Source organism: Euprymna scolopes, chromosome 26 (assembly GCF_053919585.1).
Source record: "Euprymna scolopes isolate OS-2025 chromosome 26, ASM5391958v1, whole genome shotgun sequence".
Taxonomy (NCBI): Eukaryota; Metazoa; Mollusca; class Cephalopoda; order Sepiida; family Sepiolidae; genus Euprymna; species Euprymna scolopes.
This window is the reverse complement of record NC_136507.1, coordinates 6,076,086-6,096,248: the sequence shown is the minus strand read 5'-3', so window position 1 is coordinate 6,096,248 and position 20,163 is coordinate 6,076,086. Positions and strand designations below refer to the sequence as shown.

The following is a 20,163-nucleotide window of genomic DNA, read 5'->3' as shown; positions in this document are numbered from 1 at the left end:
AGATAGAGGGTTGACATCAATAAAGCTGTGCGCCATGTTAGCAGTCAGCTACGCGAAGGTATTCTCAGGCACAAGTTGTATATATATAGAGAGAAAGAGTGAGAATGTCAATCCAGTTCATGGAGAGAGAAAGCGTATAAGGTGTACGTACTGCCTGTTAATTCTTGTCCCATGCATAGTAGCGGGTGGTGTGAGGCGAGTGGGCGCTTGCCGAAACGGCGGTGGCTGGTCCGTAGACCACTCAGCTCGGAAGGCGAGTTGGAAAAGGGAAGAAAACAGCTTGTCTCTTGCTTTTATAGTTGTTTCCGGTGGTCTTTTGTGCATGTGTGGATTTCCTTCAAAGGAGAAGTGACGTTGCACATGTGTGCGTACGTCTGCACGTACATGTGTGTATGTTAGCGTGTGTGTGTGTATACACGTGAATGTGAGTGTATGTACGCGAACGTGAATATATGTATGTGTGTGGACATGGGTGCGTATGTTTGTGTGCGCGTATGTATATGACAAGTAATATAGCTTGAGATGTGAACACGTGTTTTTGTGTGAGACTAGAAAAGGTTCGCGCACATTCTACTACTGTTCGGCATGTTATTATTCCGATTATTGGAACTTATCTTATTTCTTCTTGAGGCCCATGGGGCTCACATTATGCCTGATTATAGGCGCCAGCATTCCCACCATGTTCTCCAGGATTTTTATGGATCCTTCCAAAAGAACAATGAACTAACATTCCAACAATAGGAATTCATACTAAAGGCTCCATGCGTATGGGAGGCAAATCAGGCCACCATTTTGCAAAGGACTTACCAGAACCAAAGAACTTTCACTGCTGTTACATTGTGAATAAATTTTGAGCTTAAAGGTATGGCTTTTTTTTTGTGGAATTCATTTGCTTCTGCAGGGAGGAAAATGAGAAACGTGAGAAAGAAATTTCTAACAGATTCTCCGAATTTCAATTTCTTCTTAAGACGCTTTCAGTTTAAGTTTTAGATAATTTTTATAATCAAAATCATGAAATGAATTTTGATCAAACTTGGAATATTGTACCTTGATTTTAATCTTTGTAAGAGGGCATAAAAGTGGTGCAAAACTGTTTTGTTCAGAGAATTAATTTCATCCGTCCTATGACGAGTATTCTTCTAGTGTTTTTGTTCACCGATGGTTATGTGCGTTTAATTCTTGATTTATTCGGTTTCCTTAAAAGAACTTGTAAATGAATGTTGTTTAATGTGCAAATAAATTGTTACGCTAAAAAACTTTAAAGGCAGTACTTAATCAGGTAGTACTTAAAAGCTCATAGCACCTCTTTTAGTCAAGTTGAATTTTTACCCCCCAAGTCGTCGTTGACCTAGACGACGGCTCTTCTCAACAACTTTTAAGCCAACATGCTCAAAAAAAAAAAAAAAAAAAGAAGGAAAAAAGAAAAAGAAAGAAAAAACTTACTTGGAAGAACAACGAATCTTTGTCTCTGTGACTTGAGAACTCTATAGATACGATTTTGTTTATTTCTTCCCTCCCGTTACCATTTCCTTATTTTTCTTTTCTCCGTCTTTATTTATTTATTTTTGTTGTTATTGTTTATTTTTTCTTGTTCTTATTTTCTTTTTCTTCTTTTCTGATCTCTTTGCTTGTTTATTCTTGTCAAAATGATTAAATCACAAAATAGCGGAGTTAGTTTAGTAGAATGAGTTCACGGTTTTTATTCTCTTACCCTTCAAGAATTTGAAGGTATTTATTAGCTTAATTAAACTAGCGACACTATCGACCACGGCCAAAATCTGGGTAATTTGAGGGGGGTTGCAATAAGGACCATGCAAGTTTTTGCCAATGACCAAAAACCGGACTTTTTAAGACCGAAACCGATCAGACACGTTTTCCATCATTCATCTCCGTCGCTACGGACGAAATTCCCGCTTCTAAGTAATCATGGCTTCGAATGTTTCAGTCGTACGAAAACGTCGGAAATCCCAAAACTCAACGTCAAAGGTAGTGGATTAACGCCAGAGAAACCCTTAGGGTCTCGGTCTGCAGCTGACGATGAGGCTAACAACACCGATGTTATCCATCATATTTCTAATGGCTTCGGGCATGGATTTTTAAGAAAGACCGCGGGGAAACAAACCAAAAACGCACGAAATTCTCTGGTAAGAAATTTAAACATTTTCTTTTTATTTTAGATTCCCATATCTTTTGCCACTTTTTAATGTTGTTCTCTCTCTCTCTTTCTCTCTCTCTCTCTCTCTCTCTCTCTCTCTCTCTCTCTCTCAAATTTTAGATTACATTTTAATGGCAGCAAACATTTTAGCAATAGATTTTTGGGTTTGAATGGAAAATTCAAAATGGCGGCCGACTCTCTCTTAAACACGGTAAGTTCGGGAAAAGGTGTTATAAATAATAAACTAGACAAAATACTATTTAAAAAAAAACACCGAATATATGTCAACAACCTATGTCACGATTGTCACGGTAATATATATTGAGCGAATTTCTAACAGTATTTTGTCTAGTTTATTATTTATAACACCTTTTCCCGAACTTACCGTGTTTAAGAGAGAGTCGACCGCCATTTTGAATTTTCCAATACATCGGTAAACACTGTATGTTTTTCAAGCTGAATAAACATGTTAAATTGAATAAAAACACGTGAATTATATCCAGTTTGGTAGAAAAGTAACTTATCTTGCCTTTGATAACATTTGTTTGTTATATATTTGTTTTTTGACAACTTTTTCGAATCTATGTGTACAGTAATACAAACCCTTTTTTTACTAAAAACAATAACAGTTGTTTTACTCGATGGCTTTCCGTAATTTTTGGATATATTACTATTTTCGACATGGCAATTAAGTACGCAATATTGTTTTGGTAAATGTTTATTTTAACTGTAGCACTCACTACGCCGACCATTCTGGTTTGTGTTTTTAAGGGTTATAGAGGTCGCTGAAAACGAATCTAGCATTTAAACCCGTCGAAAATTTACCGTTTGCATGGATCCTGGGACTGTTTTGCACCATTTCACCGCCTTTGTTAGCGCCTTTCTTCCATGATGCGTTCGCGCGCACGCGCGTAGTAAAGTGACTTGTCACATCGCAAAGGAATATTTAGCTGACATTTTAAATAAGAACATTTTCTCCCCCAAAAAGGTAGTTCATTTTTTGTGTTGTTACGTAATTTTTAATGCTTTATAATTGATAAAAAAAAATTCAGTTTTCAAGAGCGGTTTACAAAAACATGTTTTTCGTTCTTTTTTTAGAGAGAGGTATTCAATTATAGAACTTGTATTTTTTTTTTTTTTTTTACATGGGAGTCACCACTTATCAAGGCCCGGAGGCCACTCAGGGATAAGGGTTATTGCGTGTACAGTAATCAATGAGATAGTATTGTAGTAATCATTAGTATTGGGGGTTTTGATAGAGTGTCTTACTTAAGGGGGCGGTTTGTCAGGAGTTTGTTTATGTTGGACTTGAAGACGTCCAAGTTGTAGTCAGGTGAGAAACAGGCAAGCGGCAGAGAGTTCCACTGCCGTGCAGTTCTAAGAAAGAAGCTTTGCTCATGGAATCTACGTTTGGATTTAGGCACAGATAGAGAGTGGGGAAAATATTGACAGTAGCTTCAGCCAGACGGGTGTTTCTCGTGAAAGATTGGCGACGGGAGACGAGGGATTTGAGCTCAAACTAGCACCTGCCATGGAAATAACGATAAAACAAAGACAGGCTCGCAACGTCTCTTCTGTGGGAGAGAGGTTGGAAGGAAGAGAAAAGGGCATCCCCCACTAAACCACAAAGTCTATTTTGTACTCTGTCAAGGCAGGATAGGCTGTTTTTAGCAGCTCCTGCCCAGATGTGACAGCAGTACTCCATCCTTGGACGTACTTGGCTTTTATACAGATACTTAGTAGTAGTGAGATATCTTCTGGAGCTGTAGAAGGATCCCACCATTTTCCCAGCGTCCCTGGCAACAGATTTGATGTACGTGTTCCATTTCAGATCAAGAATAAAGGTCAAACCCAGAAGCTTGTCAAAACATGGAGCCTCCGCAAGACGAGAGCCATCCATTTCAATTGATGCCAGATGAGGATCAAAGCGTTGATGATGTAAAGATAGAAGCTTGGTTTTGGATGCATTTAAAGTGACCAGCCACCTCTCCCCCCATTGTACCACGCGCTCAAGATCAGAGGAGAGGGAATTAGAGAGAGCTTTGTCATTTACGGCCTTTGATGTGTTGCCATAGATGGTCGTGTCATCAGCATAGATGTCAACGAATGATTTAAGTATATGTTTTGGGAGATCATTGATGTAGATCAGGAAGAGAGTTGGGCCCAGGATGGACCCCAGGGGACACCAGCATTAATACTGTGGGCCTCTGATATCTGCCCATCAACCACTACTCTTATGAACCTATCAGAGAGAAATGATTTAATGATTGAGAAAACATTTCCAGTAATACCGTAGCTGGAAATCTTATGCCATACCTTATTGAAGGCCTTTGATATGTCAAGAGCAATTGCCCTGGAAAGGAAACCTTTGTCAAGAGATTCACTAATCCTATGTAATGTAACCGTTAGCACATCTGCTGTAGATCTTGCAGAGCGGAAACCATATTGTGTGTCACTAAGAAGGTTGTTTCTGTTGAGGTGGTTGACTACTTCTTTATTTAAAAGATTTCAACAACTGACTCATGACACACAGGAGACTTATTGGTCTGTACTAAGAGGGAGATGACTTTTCACCTGAATTCTTAAATACAGGGCATACTGATGAGGTTTTCCAGAGTGTTGGAAAGCACTTCTCCTTAAGGCAACCCTTAAACAGTTTTGTAAGTATCGGGGCAAGTTCTGGTTAGAGCTTTTTCAGCACTATAACTGGAATGCCATCAGAGCCAGTTGCTTTACTGGAATCAAGGTTCTTGATTAGCTTGGCGACCTCATGCACAGATATTTGTATGTTGCATAGCATGTTGTCTGTTATAGGAGGAAATACAGGGAGTTGATGGTCATTGTCGCATAGGGTAGAATTAGCTGCAAAGTTCTTGGCAAATAGTCTGGCCTTGTCTGATGCTGACGAGATGACCTCAGGTTCATTGATGATAGTTTGGATAGAACGCACGCTTCTGTTCAAGATCCTGTTTGCTATTTCACAGAACTGGTGGGAACCAAGCCGCTGCTCAGCTACTTTGGATTTAACAGACTGAGCATATAGCTCTCTTGCATGTTTTATTACTCTTTTACAGTGGTTGCTGGCAGTCCTGAAAGCAGCTTTAGTCTCAGTACATCTATTACGTTGGTAGCTATGGAAAAAGTGATTTCTGTGCGCGATGGCAGCAGCACATTCAGGGGAGAACCATGGCTGGCTGTTAGGTTTTTGTTGGAATATTTTGGATGGTATGAATTGGTCTATGCCTACAATTAACCATTCGGTCAGGTCTGATACTAGGACACATCCTTTTTAAACATGGAATGCAGGGGTAGGTCAGATATGAATATACGGAAGCTATCCCAGTCAGCCATAGAGTATGGATATACAGTATGGTGGAGAGGTACGTCTGAAGACTTATTACATTCCATTTTTATCTTAACTGCTACAACAGAGTGGTCAGAGGATCCCAGAGGAGATAGAATAGAACATGAACACAGCTCAGGGGAAGTTGTGAGGAAAAGGTCTAGAAGGCTTGCATATTGACTGGGTGTATCGGGCACACGGGTGGGTTCGTGAACAATCTGAGCGAGGTCATAGGCAATGGAAAAATCATGACAAAACCTCCCCTCGTCATTGGTTTTATTTGAGTTGGTCAGCCATTCCACATTATGGACATTGAAGTCACCGCAAATGTGAATGTTAGCCGAAGGATGAGCAGACAGGATGTGGTCAATTTTCTCAGATATGCTCTTAAAGATAGTAACCCCACTGTTGATGGGGTGATAGAGGGCAAATATAAATGCAGTGGTGTAAGCTTGTTAATGTCCCATCCTAGTTACCCGGCCCAAGGACAGACTGATGATCTCCCCTTGTATTGGAGAAGGGCCGCTAGAGTTCGGAGGGAAAACAGATTGTTCCAGACTTCTCTTCGAGACAAGTCGCACACGTCGGTACTCTGAATAAACATCTTTTCCATTTACCACATCATTGTCTGGATATTATTTATTTCACTTTAACATCTGGTAGCAGAGCGAAATGAAATGAGTTCCAGAATATTTGAACCACCAAATTAAACCCGGAATTTTACGATTCATGGAAAAGAGAAATCCAACTATGGCAGTTAGCTACAAATATTCCGCCCTCTCGTCAGGCGCCGGCCGTATTTTTGTCCCTCACGGGACAAGCTTGGACAGCTGTATTAGAAATGGACATCTCATTACTAAATGCCGAGGAAGGAATGGACAATCTCGTTGAAAAACTGGATACACTTTTTATGGAAGACAAAAACCAATCTGCATTTATTTGTTAAGAGAATTTCGAAAATTACCATCGTGAACCCGACACTTCCATAAATGACTATTTGATTGAATTCAACCGACACGTGGCGAAACTCAGAGAATTTCAAATACTTTTACCTTAACCAGTCCTGGCTTATCACGCCCTTAAATCTGCCAATCTCAGCCCCGAAAATGAGAGATTAATTAGAGCAACAATAAATAACCTCACCCTAAACGATATGGCTACGCAATTAAAAAAAATCACTCGTGGAAATGTAACCCCTACCAAATCCTCTTATCAGCGATCCATGTGTGTCAAAAAAGAAATAGACAATGTTGCTTACAGCGTGTCTGCTGATGGTGGCGGTGGCCTCACTTACAGTCAGGTGGACACACATACACAGAACGACGAAATCCTATATGCACGACGTTATCACAAGCCTTCCCCTTTACCCGCCGGCGATAGCAACAGTAATAAGAAAAAGTGGTCTCACGATAATTTTAACCGACGTTCAAATCGAAAAATCTCGAATAATTGTTACATTTGTGATTGCAAATTTCACTTTGCCAACAAGTGTCCCTATTCCAAAAATAATTACCACACACAAGAAAGCATGGTATTTTTAAATGAGTATAAAAACGACCGCCATGATGTAAACGAGAACTGTGAAGAAATCGCCAATATAGTGTTGCTCAACCAAGAGAAAGTTGACAATACGCTTCTTGGTCAGACAATAAACTCTGCCATCTTGGATTCAGGAGCGAGTGCCACCGTATGCGGAAAGAAATGGCTAGAGTGTTTTCTTGAAACTTTGCCTGAGGATTCAAAAAAACGAAATTCCCTACGAAGAAGGCACAAAGTCCTTCAAATTCGGTGACGGCATTAAAATAAAATCACTCAAAAGTGTAACTCTACCATGTATCATTGCTAAAATGAACATTAAAATAACAAGTGATGTTGTTGATGCTGATATTCCTCTAAGCAAAACCGCAATGGAAAGGATGCAGACGACCCTCAACTTTAATGATGACAAAGCAGAAATGTTTGGCAAAAGAATAAAATTAATGTGCACCACTTCTGGCCACTACCACATCCCTATATCCAGACCTCTACCGGACTGGGGTAAGTTACAATATATTTTATTTCTAAACAATATAAATAAAAAAGGCAAAGAAGAAAAATTGAAAATTGCCACCAAATTACATCGACAATTCAGCCACCCCAGTGCACAAAAACTATGTGATCTTGTCAGAAGTGCTTGTTTAAAAGATGCTGAATTTATGGACATCTTAAGGAAACTCCCTCTTACCTGTCAGACCTGCATCAGGTATAAAAAGTCTGCACCTCGACCTGTTGTAGGATTTCCCTTGGGAACTTATTTCAACCAGACTGTAGCCATGGACATAAAGGAAATTAATGGACATAAAGTACTACACCTGGTTGACCATGCAACAAGATATAGTGTTGCTGTCCGACTTACAGGTAAGGAAAGTTCTGATATCCTTAATGCCATCTTCAAACACTGGATTGCATATTTTGGTGCCTCAGGAGCCTTCCTTACTGATAATGGCAAAGAATTTGACAATCAATTCTTCCGAGACATGGCTCAAAACCTGAATATTGTAGTCCGTACCACTGCCGCACAATCTCCTTGGAGTAATGGATTAAATGAAAGGCACAATGGCGTTCTGGGAGAAATGGTCAAGAAGACACTAGAAGACGTCCAGTGTAATTTTGAAGTTGCACTATCATGGGCTGTCAATGCCAAGAATGCACTTCACAATTCATATGATTATAGTCCTAACCAGCTGGTTTTTGGTGAAAATCCTAACCTGCCTTCCCTTTTGAATGATCAACTTCCTGCACTAGAAGGTGTAAGTACAAGCCAAATTGTTGCTGACAACCTCAATGCAATGCATGCTGCAAGAAAAGGTTTCATAGAGTGTGAAGCCTCTGAGAAATTAACACTTCCCCACTTTCCTTTCTGGCACTAAGGATGGACTTTTCAGGAGACAGCATCAAAAAGTTATCTGCAGAGAAAAGGAAAAAAAGGAAATGGCTGAACAAAATTGAATGATTCCACATTTTAAAATTAAACTGATGATTCCTTTGGTTCAGATGTGAATCCAAGAATTTTAAAGGAGGGGACTCCCTTTTTGGTTAAACCATCAGCAATCTGTTTATCAGTGGGTATCCAAGATATCTCTGTAATTTCTCCTCTGTCAACCATTTCTCTAAGTATTGCCATTTCAATTCGCAGTCTTTTGTCAAGTATTTGTGTAGTAGAATGCACCGCATCATACAAACAGGAATTGTCTGTTTTGCATGTTATCTTGATGTTAGTAGGGTTATCTTCCAGTTGTAACAGATCTAATATCAATTTTCTGTAATAAAGGCAGGCTTCAGTGAGATCAACCATGGCCAAAATCTCTGCACCAAGAGTGCTCTTGACTATTTTGATGCGTTTAGATTGCCAGGCTATTTCCAGGTTATATATGGTTGTTGTTACCTACTAAAAAAATTATGTAGCCACCTTGTGATCCACCATCAGTTAGGTTAGCAAAGGATGCATCGCTGTATGCTATGATTTGCAGCAATTTAGGGTTTCCTAGATTTGGAATGTGAATTTGAGATTTCTCCTTTTTGGCCTTTTTTATGGTTCGATTAATTTGTTTAATGCATTCCACATTTTCTTGTTTTAATATGGAACTTAAGGTACTAACATCAAAACTGAGGTCCGGTCTCGTTTGGGTGGCTAGCCAGTTGAGCTGACCTATTAGCTGCCTGGCCTCGGTGATCTCAGTTGATGTTAGCTTATCTTCCAACCTTCTTCCATTCTGCAGCGGAATGTGTCTGAGTTTCTTTGTATATTCATCTTTTCCAATATTGATGTTATTATTGGATTTTTTAATTTCTAATCCAATATATTGAAACTTAGCAACTTCTTCAGATTTTATTTTGAAAAGTTTATGAAGCTTTGTTTTCAAAAGTGTCTGACCCAGCAAAGCAGAAATCATCAACATGAGTGGCAATTATGCCTTGTAGCTTATTTTTAAAATGCCAAGTGAAAATAGCTTGGTCATATTTCGATGGTGTGTCCCCTAGCTTTACCAGTTCTTCTCTAAGTGTTAGGTATCAGGATCGAGATGCGTCAGTTAGACCATATACACATTTGGATAATTTTCAAATGCAACTAGGAGGTACATTGGCTTCTTTTGGTGGAAGAAGGTAAACGGGTCGATCTAACTGTTTACTCTGTAGAAAGGCATTTTTAATGTCCATGGATTTGCATATCCAACCACTTGCTGACATAACTCCCAAGATTGTCAAACTTTGTTAAACTTTCTTTGGAACATGTTGGGGAATCATTTCTAACATTGCAGGCATCTTTATCTTGAAAGCCTTTGGCAACAAGTCTGGTCTTAAAGGTTCGTTTGCCATTGGATTCTTTGTTAGTGTAGACCCATCTTGTGCTTATCTTTGGTTGGCCCTGATCTAGCACTTGTGTGTAGACTTTATGTTCAGCCCAACTTTGGAGTTCTCTCTTCCTGGCTTTGTCATATTCGTCATTAGAGGGGTCGGTAATTAGATTTATTTCCGGGGCTTGTTCAGCGAGGGTTTGATCGTCTTTATTGGTTTCCCATTCTAAGACTCCATTCTCAAAATCCACCCTACTGAAATAATAACGCCATTCTTAACATGTGGAGGGGAGGGAGTTTTGTAACTATTCTGTGCTTCCATCTAACAATTTAATAATAAAAAAAGATATGAAGCTAGAATTTAAGCTGAAAAAATTATTTAAAAATAGCGCGGTGGAAAAAGTGCAGAAGCACCAACTTAATCTTCTAAATCAATTGAAAAGCATTAAAAACTACGTAACAACACAAAAAAATGACCTCCCCCTTTTTTTTCTTTTGGAAAACTTTCTTATTTCAAATGTCCGCTAAAGATTCCTTCGAGATGTGACAAGTCACTTTACCACGCGTGTGCGCGCGAACGCACCATGTAAGAAAAGCATTAATGAAGGCAGGGAAATGGCACAAAACAGTCCCAGTGTCCAGGGGTTAATACCATGCAAACAGTAAATTTTCGACGGGTTTAAAGGCTAGATTCATTTTCAGAGGCCTCGATAAGTACCCCCTGAAAATACAGAATAGAATAGTCGGCGTTGTGTTAATTAAAATAAACATTTACCATCGTTTTCGCTTAAAACGACATATTTTAAATATTTGTTATTTTTGTTGTTTTTGTTGCTTTTGTTGTTTTTTGTTTTTGTTATTTTTTGTTATTTTTGTTGTTTTTGTTGTTTTTTGTTATTTTTGTTGTTTTTTGTTATTTTTGTTGTTTTTGTTATTTTTGTTGCTTTTGTTATTTTGTTATTTTTGTTGTTTTTTGTTTTTGTTATTTTTTGTTATTTTTGTTGTTTTTGTTATTTTTGTTATTTTTCTTATTTCTGTTGTCTTTGTTATTTTTCTTGTCTTTGTTATTTTTGTTGTTTTTGTTATTTTTGTTTTTGTTTTTTTTGTTGTTTCTTTTATTTTGTTGTTTCTGCTATTTTTATTGTTTTTGTTATTTTTGTTATTTTTGTTGTTTTTGTTATTTTTGTTGCTTTTTGTTATTTTTGTTGTTTTTTGTTATTTTTGTTGTCTTTTGTTATTTTTGTTGTCTTTTGTTATTTTTGTTGTTTTTTTTTGCTATTTTTGTTGTTTTTGTTGTTTTTTGTTATTTTTGTTGTTTTTGTTGTTTTATCTTGTTTTGTTGTTTTTGTTATTTTTGTTGTTTTTGTTATTTTTGTTTTTGTAATTTTCGTTGTTTTTGTTATTTTTTGTTGTTGTTTTTGTTATTTTTGTTATTTTTGTTGTTTTTGTTATTTTTGTTATTTTTGTTTTTTTTTGTTGTTTTTTTTTTTTATTTTTGTTTTTTTTTGTTGTTTTTGTTGTTTTTGTTATTTTTGTTTTTTGTTGTTTTTTTTGTAATTTTTGGTGTTTTTGTTATTTTTGTTATTTTTGTTGTTTTTGTTATTTTTGTTATTTTTGTTGTTTTTTTTGTTTTTGTTATTTCTGTTGTCTTTGTTATTTTTGTTATTTTTGTTGTCTTGTTATTTTTGTTGTTTTTTTGTTATTTTTGTTGTTTTTGTTGTTTTTTGTAATTTTTGTTGTTTTTGTTGTTTTATGTTGTTTTGTTGTTTTTGTTATTTTTGTTGTTTTTGTTATCTTTGTTTTTGAATTTTCGTTGATTTTGTTATTTTTTGTTGTCGTTTTTGTTATTTTTGTTGTTTTTGTTATTTTTTTTGTTATTTCTGTTATTTTTGTTATTTTTGTTATTTTTGTTGTTTTTGTTATTTTTGTTTTTTTTGTTGTTTTTGTTGTTTTTTTTATTTTTGTTGTTTTTGTTATTTTTTGTTATTTTTGTTTTTTTTGTTGTTTTTGTTATTTTTGTTTTTTTGTTGTTTTTGTTATTTTTGTTTTTTTTGTTTTTTTGTTGTTTTTGTTATTTCTGTTGTCTTTGTTATTTTTGTTATTTTTGTGGTCTTTGTTATTTTTGTTTTTGTTTTTTTTTGTTGTTTCTTTTATTTTTGTTGTTTCTGTTATTTTCATTGTTTTTGTTATTTTTGTTATTTTGTTATTTTTGTTATTTTGTTATTTTTGTTATTTATTTATTTTGTTATTTTTGTTATTTATTTATTTTGTTATTTTTGTTATTTTTGTTATTTTTGTTATTTTGTTATTTTTGTTATTTTTATTGTTTTTGTTATTTTTGTTATTTTTGTTGTTTTTGTTATTTTTGTTGTTTTTTATTTTTGTTTTTTTGTTATTTGTGAAACAAAGAATCATTCTAATTAAAATAGTATTATGCAACTAAAATTGAGAAAATCATACTTGAAAAGTATCAATATTACGTGAAAGAAGCCGAAGCAACACAAAATAGCCACAAAATTTGAACTGATGTCATGTTTATCTAACAACGAAACGTGAATTTTACTTGTAATGATTTATCATTTATAATATTTATTAATAATACAAATTAATAATATTTATTAATAATACAAATTAATAATATTTATTAATAATACAAATTAATAATATTTATTAATAATACAAATTAATAATATTTATTAATAATACAAATTAATAATATTTATTAATAATACAAATTAATAATATTTATTAATAATACAAATTAATAATATTTATTAATAATACAAATTAATAATATTTATTAATAATACAAATTAATAATATTTATTAATAATACAAATTAATAATATTTATTAATAATACAAATTAATAATATTTATTAATAATACAAATTAATAATATTTATTAATAATACAAATTAATAATATTTATTAATAATACAAATTAATAATATTTATTAATAATACAAATTAATAATATTTATTAATAATACAAATTAATAATATTTATTAATAATACAAATTAATAATATTTATTAATAATACAAATTAATAATATTTATTAATAATACAAATTAATAATATTTATTAATAATACAAATTAATAATATTTATTAATAATACAAATTAATAATATTTATTAATAATACAAATTAATAATATTTATTAATAATACAAATTAATAATATTTATTAATAATACAAATTAATAATATTTATTAATAATACAAATTAATAATATTTATTAATAATACAAATTAATAATATTTATTAATAATACAAATTAATAATATTTATTAATAATACAAATTAATAATATTTATTAATAATACAAATTAATAATATTTATTAATAATACAAATTAATAATATTTATTAATAATACAAATTAATAATATTTATTAATAATACAAATTAATAATATTTATTAATAATACAAATTAATAATATTTATTAATAATACAAATTAATAATATTTATTAATAATACAAATTAATAATATTTATTAATAATACAAATTAATAATATTTATTAATAATACAAATTAATAATATTTATTAATAATACAAATTAATAATATTTATTAATAATACAAATTAATAATATTTATTAATAATACAAATTAATAATATGTATTAATAATACAAATTAATAATATTTATTAATAATACAAATTAATAATATTTATTAATAATACAAATTAATAATATTTATTAATAATACAAATTAATAATATTTATTAATAATACAAATTAATAATATTTATTAATAATACAAATTAATAATATTTATTAATAATACAAATTAATAATATTTATTAATAATACAAATTAATAATATTTAACAAAAACTACAAAAAAACTACTTTTAATGCCTGAACAATGTTTTTCTCGTTTTCTTCCATGGCTGCGATCTTTATAAATTATCGGATGGTATTATCAACAGTTCATTTTTCCAAATTCTAATTGAGCCTTAATCTCTTCTAACGTGTGGCTCCCATTTTTGTTTCATTTCAGTCTCAGAAATAAAGGGGCCCACACATAGATACACAGATATTCTAATGTTCCATTAAAGCCCCCTTTTTCAACATAAATTGAATAGACAAATGTCATTTCTTGTCGCTTTTCATTCTAAAAATGTAAATTCATTGTGGCGAATTAGTCCGTGATTTCAACTAATTTTTGCGTAAAATGCCTGAAAACTCCAGGATGTATTGTGAATACTCTCTCTCTCCCTCTCTCTCTCTCTCTCTCTCTCTCTCTCTCTCTCTCTCTCTCTCTCTCTCTTAATTTACATTTATTAAGAGGGAGAGGGTAGAAAAACAAGATATCTCTAGTGTTCATGTTCGGTTAATTCAAGTAACTCATCAAGTCTGCGACCTTCCCAAGTTCGTGATCTCATAACAAACCTACATGTCGCAAATACATATGGGTCTGATCTTGTTGCTGAGAAAGTGCTAATCGATCGTACACCTAATAAAAGTGGACACAAGGCAAAGAAGATGACGCCAATAGCGAAGAATGATGACAAACACAGATGATCAGTTAAAGGCGATTGGTATCATATTTTATTTATTTAATTAATTATTTATTTATTACAAAGAAAAAATATACAGCAATGGATATCAGGGTCACCCGGGGCAAGAACAGGCGTCCTGTAGGGTTGAGAATCTTGCATCCTTAAGATAGGGTGATGTGTTCCAGTTGATCTGAGTCATATTGAAAGGATCCAATGCTGGAAACTGGTAGCCAGACATCAACGGGCATTAGAACTGGTAGTTGGACGTCAGTGGATACTGGAATAGGTAATCAGACGTCAGTAAGCACTGGGTAGCTAGACATCAGTGGACACTGGAACTGGCAGTCGGATGTTAGTGAACACTGGAACTGGCAGTCGGATGTTAGTGGACACTGGAACTGGCAGTCGGATGTTAGTGGACACTGGAACAAGTAGCTGGACATCAGTGGGCACTGGAGCGAGTAGTTGGACGTCGGGGGAACTGAAGCTGGTAGCTAGACGTCAAGGGTCGCAGGAACTGGTGTCTGGAAGCACTGGAGTCTGGAAGTGCTGGTAGATGAAGGAGTTAGCTAGAATTTATGGGAGTCACTGGAAACTGCAGGAGTGAGCTGGAGGCGCTAGAAGTAAGCCAGATTTGAAGTAGGTGCAGGAACTGGAGTGGCAGGCTGTGAGGGGGAGTCCCAGAAGACAGGCAGCAGTAGAGAGCAGCATGTGTATCACACATATGTAGTTTGTGACTCGCATTAATAGTTTGTTGAGTAGCCCTGAAAAGAACTGTCTCAGACTGCTGCTACCCCTATTTCCCACAGCAACTAGGTCCACCAACTTGAAGAGAGTCAAGTTTGGATTAGAGTGCTCGTAACTCTTGGAGCGGGGACGGGTATTTAGCTTTCTCCCACCGCAAGAACTGTGAAACTAGGGTTGGAAAGTGGATTGATAAAGTCAGAAACCATCTGATTCTGCAAAAGATGTCTGTGCAGCTTCATCAGCATTCCCGGCATGGTGTCTCAGGTAATTACAAAAAAACTAACGCCTTCTGAAAGAGAGAAGACAAAGCCTGGGAGGATAGATTTTATTCTCTGTCCAAAAATAAAAGGTCTATTATTTTGTTTTTTTGTGAAAAATTGAGTTTTGTGCTTTTTCTTTGTTAAAGAAAAAGTTGTTCCAATATTTTTTAGCTATAATGGGGTATGATCCCGCACAGTTAGGAGATTCTATTTATAAACGATGCTGCTAGGAACTGACGAATCAAATTAATTCACATTCACATTTACCAATCAGAAACCATAATTGCTCCATAAAACTAAAACCTTTCATTAGCAACTTTGCATGTGTTTTCTTCGTGTCAACATGGGAAGAATCTTTTGCTCTGTGGCTTCTGAGAACCAGTCACCCCCATGGGAAACTGTTCTGAAACTAAACATGACTTACAACTCAAAAGGTTATGGATTCAGCGTGAGACTTTATTTCAATGGATCAGAATCAAAATTTGAATTGTGGCAAGTGAAATTTTTAGGATATCTACAAATTCAAAAACTACACAAGGTACTTCAGACAAAACCTGAAAACAGAAACGACCTCGACTTCATTGAAAAGAACGCAACTGCCTTTGCGGAATTAATACAGGGCTTAGATGACCAAAGTCTATCACTGATAATGAGTGAAGCCTTGGACGATGGCTGCAAAGCATTGATCATATTAAGAGAGCATTATTTATTGAAAGGAAAACCTAAAATTATCTCTTTATATACTGAACTGACCTCTCTAAAACGAATGGAAGCCGAAACAATTACAGATTATAATATAAGAGCCGAAACCACCACAAATTTTTTAAAAATATCTGTTGAAGTTATTAACGACAGTCTGTTAATCTCCATGATCCTCAAAGAGTTACCGAGTGATTTCAAGCCATTTACCACTGTGATAACCCAGAAAGAAAAACCCATAACTTTTAGTCAATTCAAGGTGGCATTCAGGAGTTATGAGGAAACTGAAAAAATGATCACAGAAAAAAACGACTCTATAAATATCATGAAATTTAAAAATGCACACATAAAAACACCAAAATTAAATTATATCCATGCCTGGAATAAAAACTGCAATTTTGCCAAAAACAATTTTTCTCCTAAGAAAAAAAAACAAAAAATTATTTGCTATAACTGAGGGCAATCTAATCACAAGAGTTTTCAATGTAGATACAGGACTTTCAAAGGAGACTCCATTAAAAATGTGGAGAGCTCCTTTAACGAACATACATTTTTATTTACATGTACGTTTGATGCTTCAACAAACAGTAACAATTTTCTTGTCGAGTGTGGTGCAACTGCACATGTGATTACAAAGGAATCTGATTTTATCAATTTTGATCCCAACTTTAGGCTTCAGAATTATTTTGTAGAACTCGCCGACGGCAGTCAAGTAAACGATATCGTTTTGTAAAGAGGCGATGCTAAAATCTCGCTAAGGAACAATAAAGGTGGACTTTGTTTCAGTATTCTAGAAAACGCTCTTCTAATCCCAAAATATTTTCTGTATAAGCTGCCACAAAACAAGGTGCAAATATAAACTTTAGCCCCAATAAATCAAAACTGGTGTACCCGAATGGAGCTGTATTCGACATTAAAGAAAATGGAAGACTATATTACTTAAATAGTGTAGTCCCATCAAAAACCGCCTGCCATGATTTACAGACATGGCATAAAATTCTTGGGCATTGCAATATTCCCGATATCAAAAAGTTGCCGACTGTGGTTGACAGAATGAAAATAAAAACATAAAAATTTTTTAACTCCAACGTTTGTACGCACGGGAAAATGACAAACTATCAAAACAAGATACTAGACAAAAAAGCCACGAAAATCCTATCACTGGTGCATTGTGTCCCGTGGAACCAATGGCCAGAGAACACTACAGGTGTGCATTGAATTTTGTAGATGACCATTCGGTTTTAAGAATGGTTTATTTTTTAAAGAACAAATCTGATACCCTGCTAAGCAACTAAAAATATTTAGTTGACATGGCTCCCTTCAGTGAAGTAAAGTGTATTCGCTCTGACAATGGTACAGAATTCATTAATAAAGACTTTGAACTTTTACTAATTAACCATCGTATCAAGCATGAAAAATCGGCCCCTAAATCGGTACAGGAAAACGAGACTGCGGAAAGAGCATGGCGGACACTTTTAGAGATGTCTACTCATTGAATCCAACCCCCCCCCCACCTCTGGACGTACGCACTTATGGCGGCTGCCTATATACGCAACAGGTGCTTTAACAAAACACTATCTAAAACCCCCCGGATGAAGCTTTCTGTGAGAGAAAACCAAATTTAAGCAGAATGCACGTATTTGGTTCAACTTGCTTAACATATATAGATAAAAAGAGTAAATTAAATATTAAAACCGATTCTTGGATACAATCAAAACATTCCAGCCAATTTAGTATTTTTTCCAGAGAAAAATAAAATAAAAAGAATCTGATGTTTAAAATTCACAGACACATTTAATTTTACAGACGAAACTTCATCATATGAAGAGGATGAAATTATATTTCCTCAAATTATTAAAACAAATGAAGACAATGAAAAAGTATCCATGATGATAATGATGAAGATAATGATGAAGTCGAAAGATACCCCAAAAGAAGTAGAAGACGACCCGATTTTTTTGTGCTTGACAATATGGAAGATTATCAAATCGACTATTGCTATTCCATGGATAATACGCCAAAAAGCTTTAATGAAGCAATTAATTCAGAACATTGTAATCAATGGAAATTAGCAATGAAAAACAAAATAGATGCTTTGACAGAAAATAATACCTATTTGGTAGTACCTCTCCAAAAGATAAACATGTCATTTCTACAAGATGGGTCTTTACAAAAAAGACTACAGCATCAGGCGTTGGACACTACAAAACTAGATTTATTGCTAAAGGATGCTTTCAGAATTACGGTATAGAATATTTTTCTACGTTTTCACTGACCACAAAAAACCTTAGTTGTTGCTATATTTTAGCCACGTGATTGTGACGTGTTTTGAGGATTTCTGCCGCCGACATATTTTGTTAACAAAAACAAAGGAGCAGTGATATGAAACCGTGACAATGACATCCCAGCTAGACTATAAAAAAAATGCTCAGCTGAGGTTGCTCCAGTTCTCCTCTCAAATTCTTCAACAAATGCCTTATGTGCTTTTCTGACTGCTGAAAGATTTCTGCTTCTGTGGTTTACAAGAATTAGGGCAAAAGAACTGACCCACTAAATCATGACCCCCATTAGCCTTCTCTCTTTCATCGCCAATATCTTTGCATGCTTACTTAATCAAGCACTAGTCCACCACCTCATAGATACTTAACTTCTTTCTGACCGACTGTATAGATTTCAGCAAGCCCGTTTTACTGCAGATATCCTAACTGTAATCTCTGGATGTATATACCACCCAGAGAATAAGGCAAAGAAGGTTAGGACAATAGTCCTAGATATATCTAAAGCCTTTGACAAGGTATGGCATGATGGTCTTCTAATGAAAATTAAATCATATGATATTTACTGTACAAATACTGAATATAATCCAATCTTTCTTAAATAGAAAAAAAGTCCGGGGTGTACTCGATGGTCGTACGTCAAAACAACATGATATAAACGCGGGTCTGCCACAGGGACCATTCCTTGGACCTTTATTATTCCTCAAAGAAAGATTTAATGGGATATTCGAATGTCTACGTATCTTATATGTTAGCCCAAGAAATGACCCTTTATTTCTGAGAACTTAAATTGAAGTAAAATGAAACAAAAAATATTTATACATGCATATGTGTGTGTGTGTGTGTGGATTTATGTATGTGTGTGTGTGGTTGTGTGTATGTGTGTGGATTTGTGTATGTGTGTGTGTGGTTGTGCATATGTGTGCGTGTGTGGATTTGTGTATGTGTGGTTGTGCATATGTGTGCGTGTGTGGATTTGTGTATGTGTGTGTGTGGTTGTGCATATGTGTATTCATCAATTCTATTTTTTAAATCCATCTCAACCTTGACTTTGCTAAAAGTAAATACAAACCTGTGGACACTTCATCAGTTTATTGAGTTAAATGAAAATTAAAGATGAACTATGATGTATATATAATTTCATATTTTACAGAGGTATTTAACATTGGATATAAGCTTGAAGTTCTTGTTTGTGTTTGAAGGTGCTTTTTCTCAGGCTCCGTTATTGCTTGTTTTGTTTGTTTATTTTTATTTTATTTTTTTTTTTTGTTTTTTTTCTTGGGTGCAAATGAGATTTCTCTAGAACCTCATTCTAATAATAGACGCTGTTACAAACAAATCATGTGTTATCTAACGGTAAGAAATATGGGCACATTATTTTTTTGTAGGGAGTATACACACACACACACACACACACACACACACACACACACACACATATATATAATATTTGCATATTATCTGAACTCAACAGCATGCGGCTTTTTTTTTCTTCTAAAGTATGCATTACTTCTAGCTAAAGTTAATAAATAACCCTAAAGGTATTACTTCTTAACCAGATTTTTAAACGAGTTAAAAATAACCAGACTTTTTCAATTTGATAAAAGTTTCATTATAGCATATTTATTATGGGGTGGAGCTGGAACGGTGTAACATCCCAGCTCGACCTAGATAAAGGCAAAAAGGATCCATGCATTAACATGGGAGGGGAGACTATCTTCAAGTACTGTCCTAAGCCGGGAATGGGGCAACGGACTTTACTAAGTAGATATTAATAAGTCCTTCTCACCTTTTTTTTTTAATTTAATTTTATTTAATTTTATTTTATTTTTTT

The 20,163-nt window shown here is 34.3% G+C and overlaps 1 protein-coding gene across 7 annotated transcripts in view; it reads left to right on the top strand.

Annotated features, from left to right (window-relative positions):
• Nucleotides 1-1,596: 1,596 nt before the first annotated feature.
• Nucleotides 1,597-20,163, top strand: part of LOC145247907 (uncharacterized) — a 151,029-nt gene continuing 132,462 nt past the window's right edge. For all 7 annotated transcript variants that reach the window (XM_080109536.1, XM_080109535.1, XM_080109534.1 and 4 more), the window contains exon 1: nucleotides 1,597-2,144. In XM_080109536.1, the coding sequence (XP_079965662.1) occupies nucleotides 1,812-2,144 (333 nt within the window). In that variant the 5' untranslated portion in view covers nucleotides 1,597-1,811. The remainder of the gene's footprint in view (nucleotides 2,145-20,163) is intronic.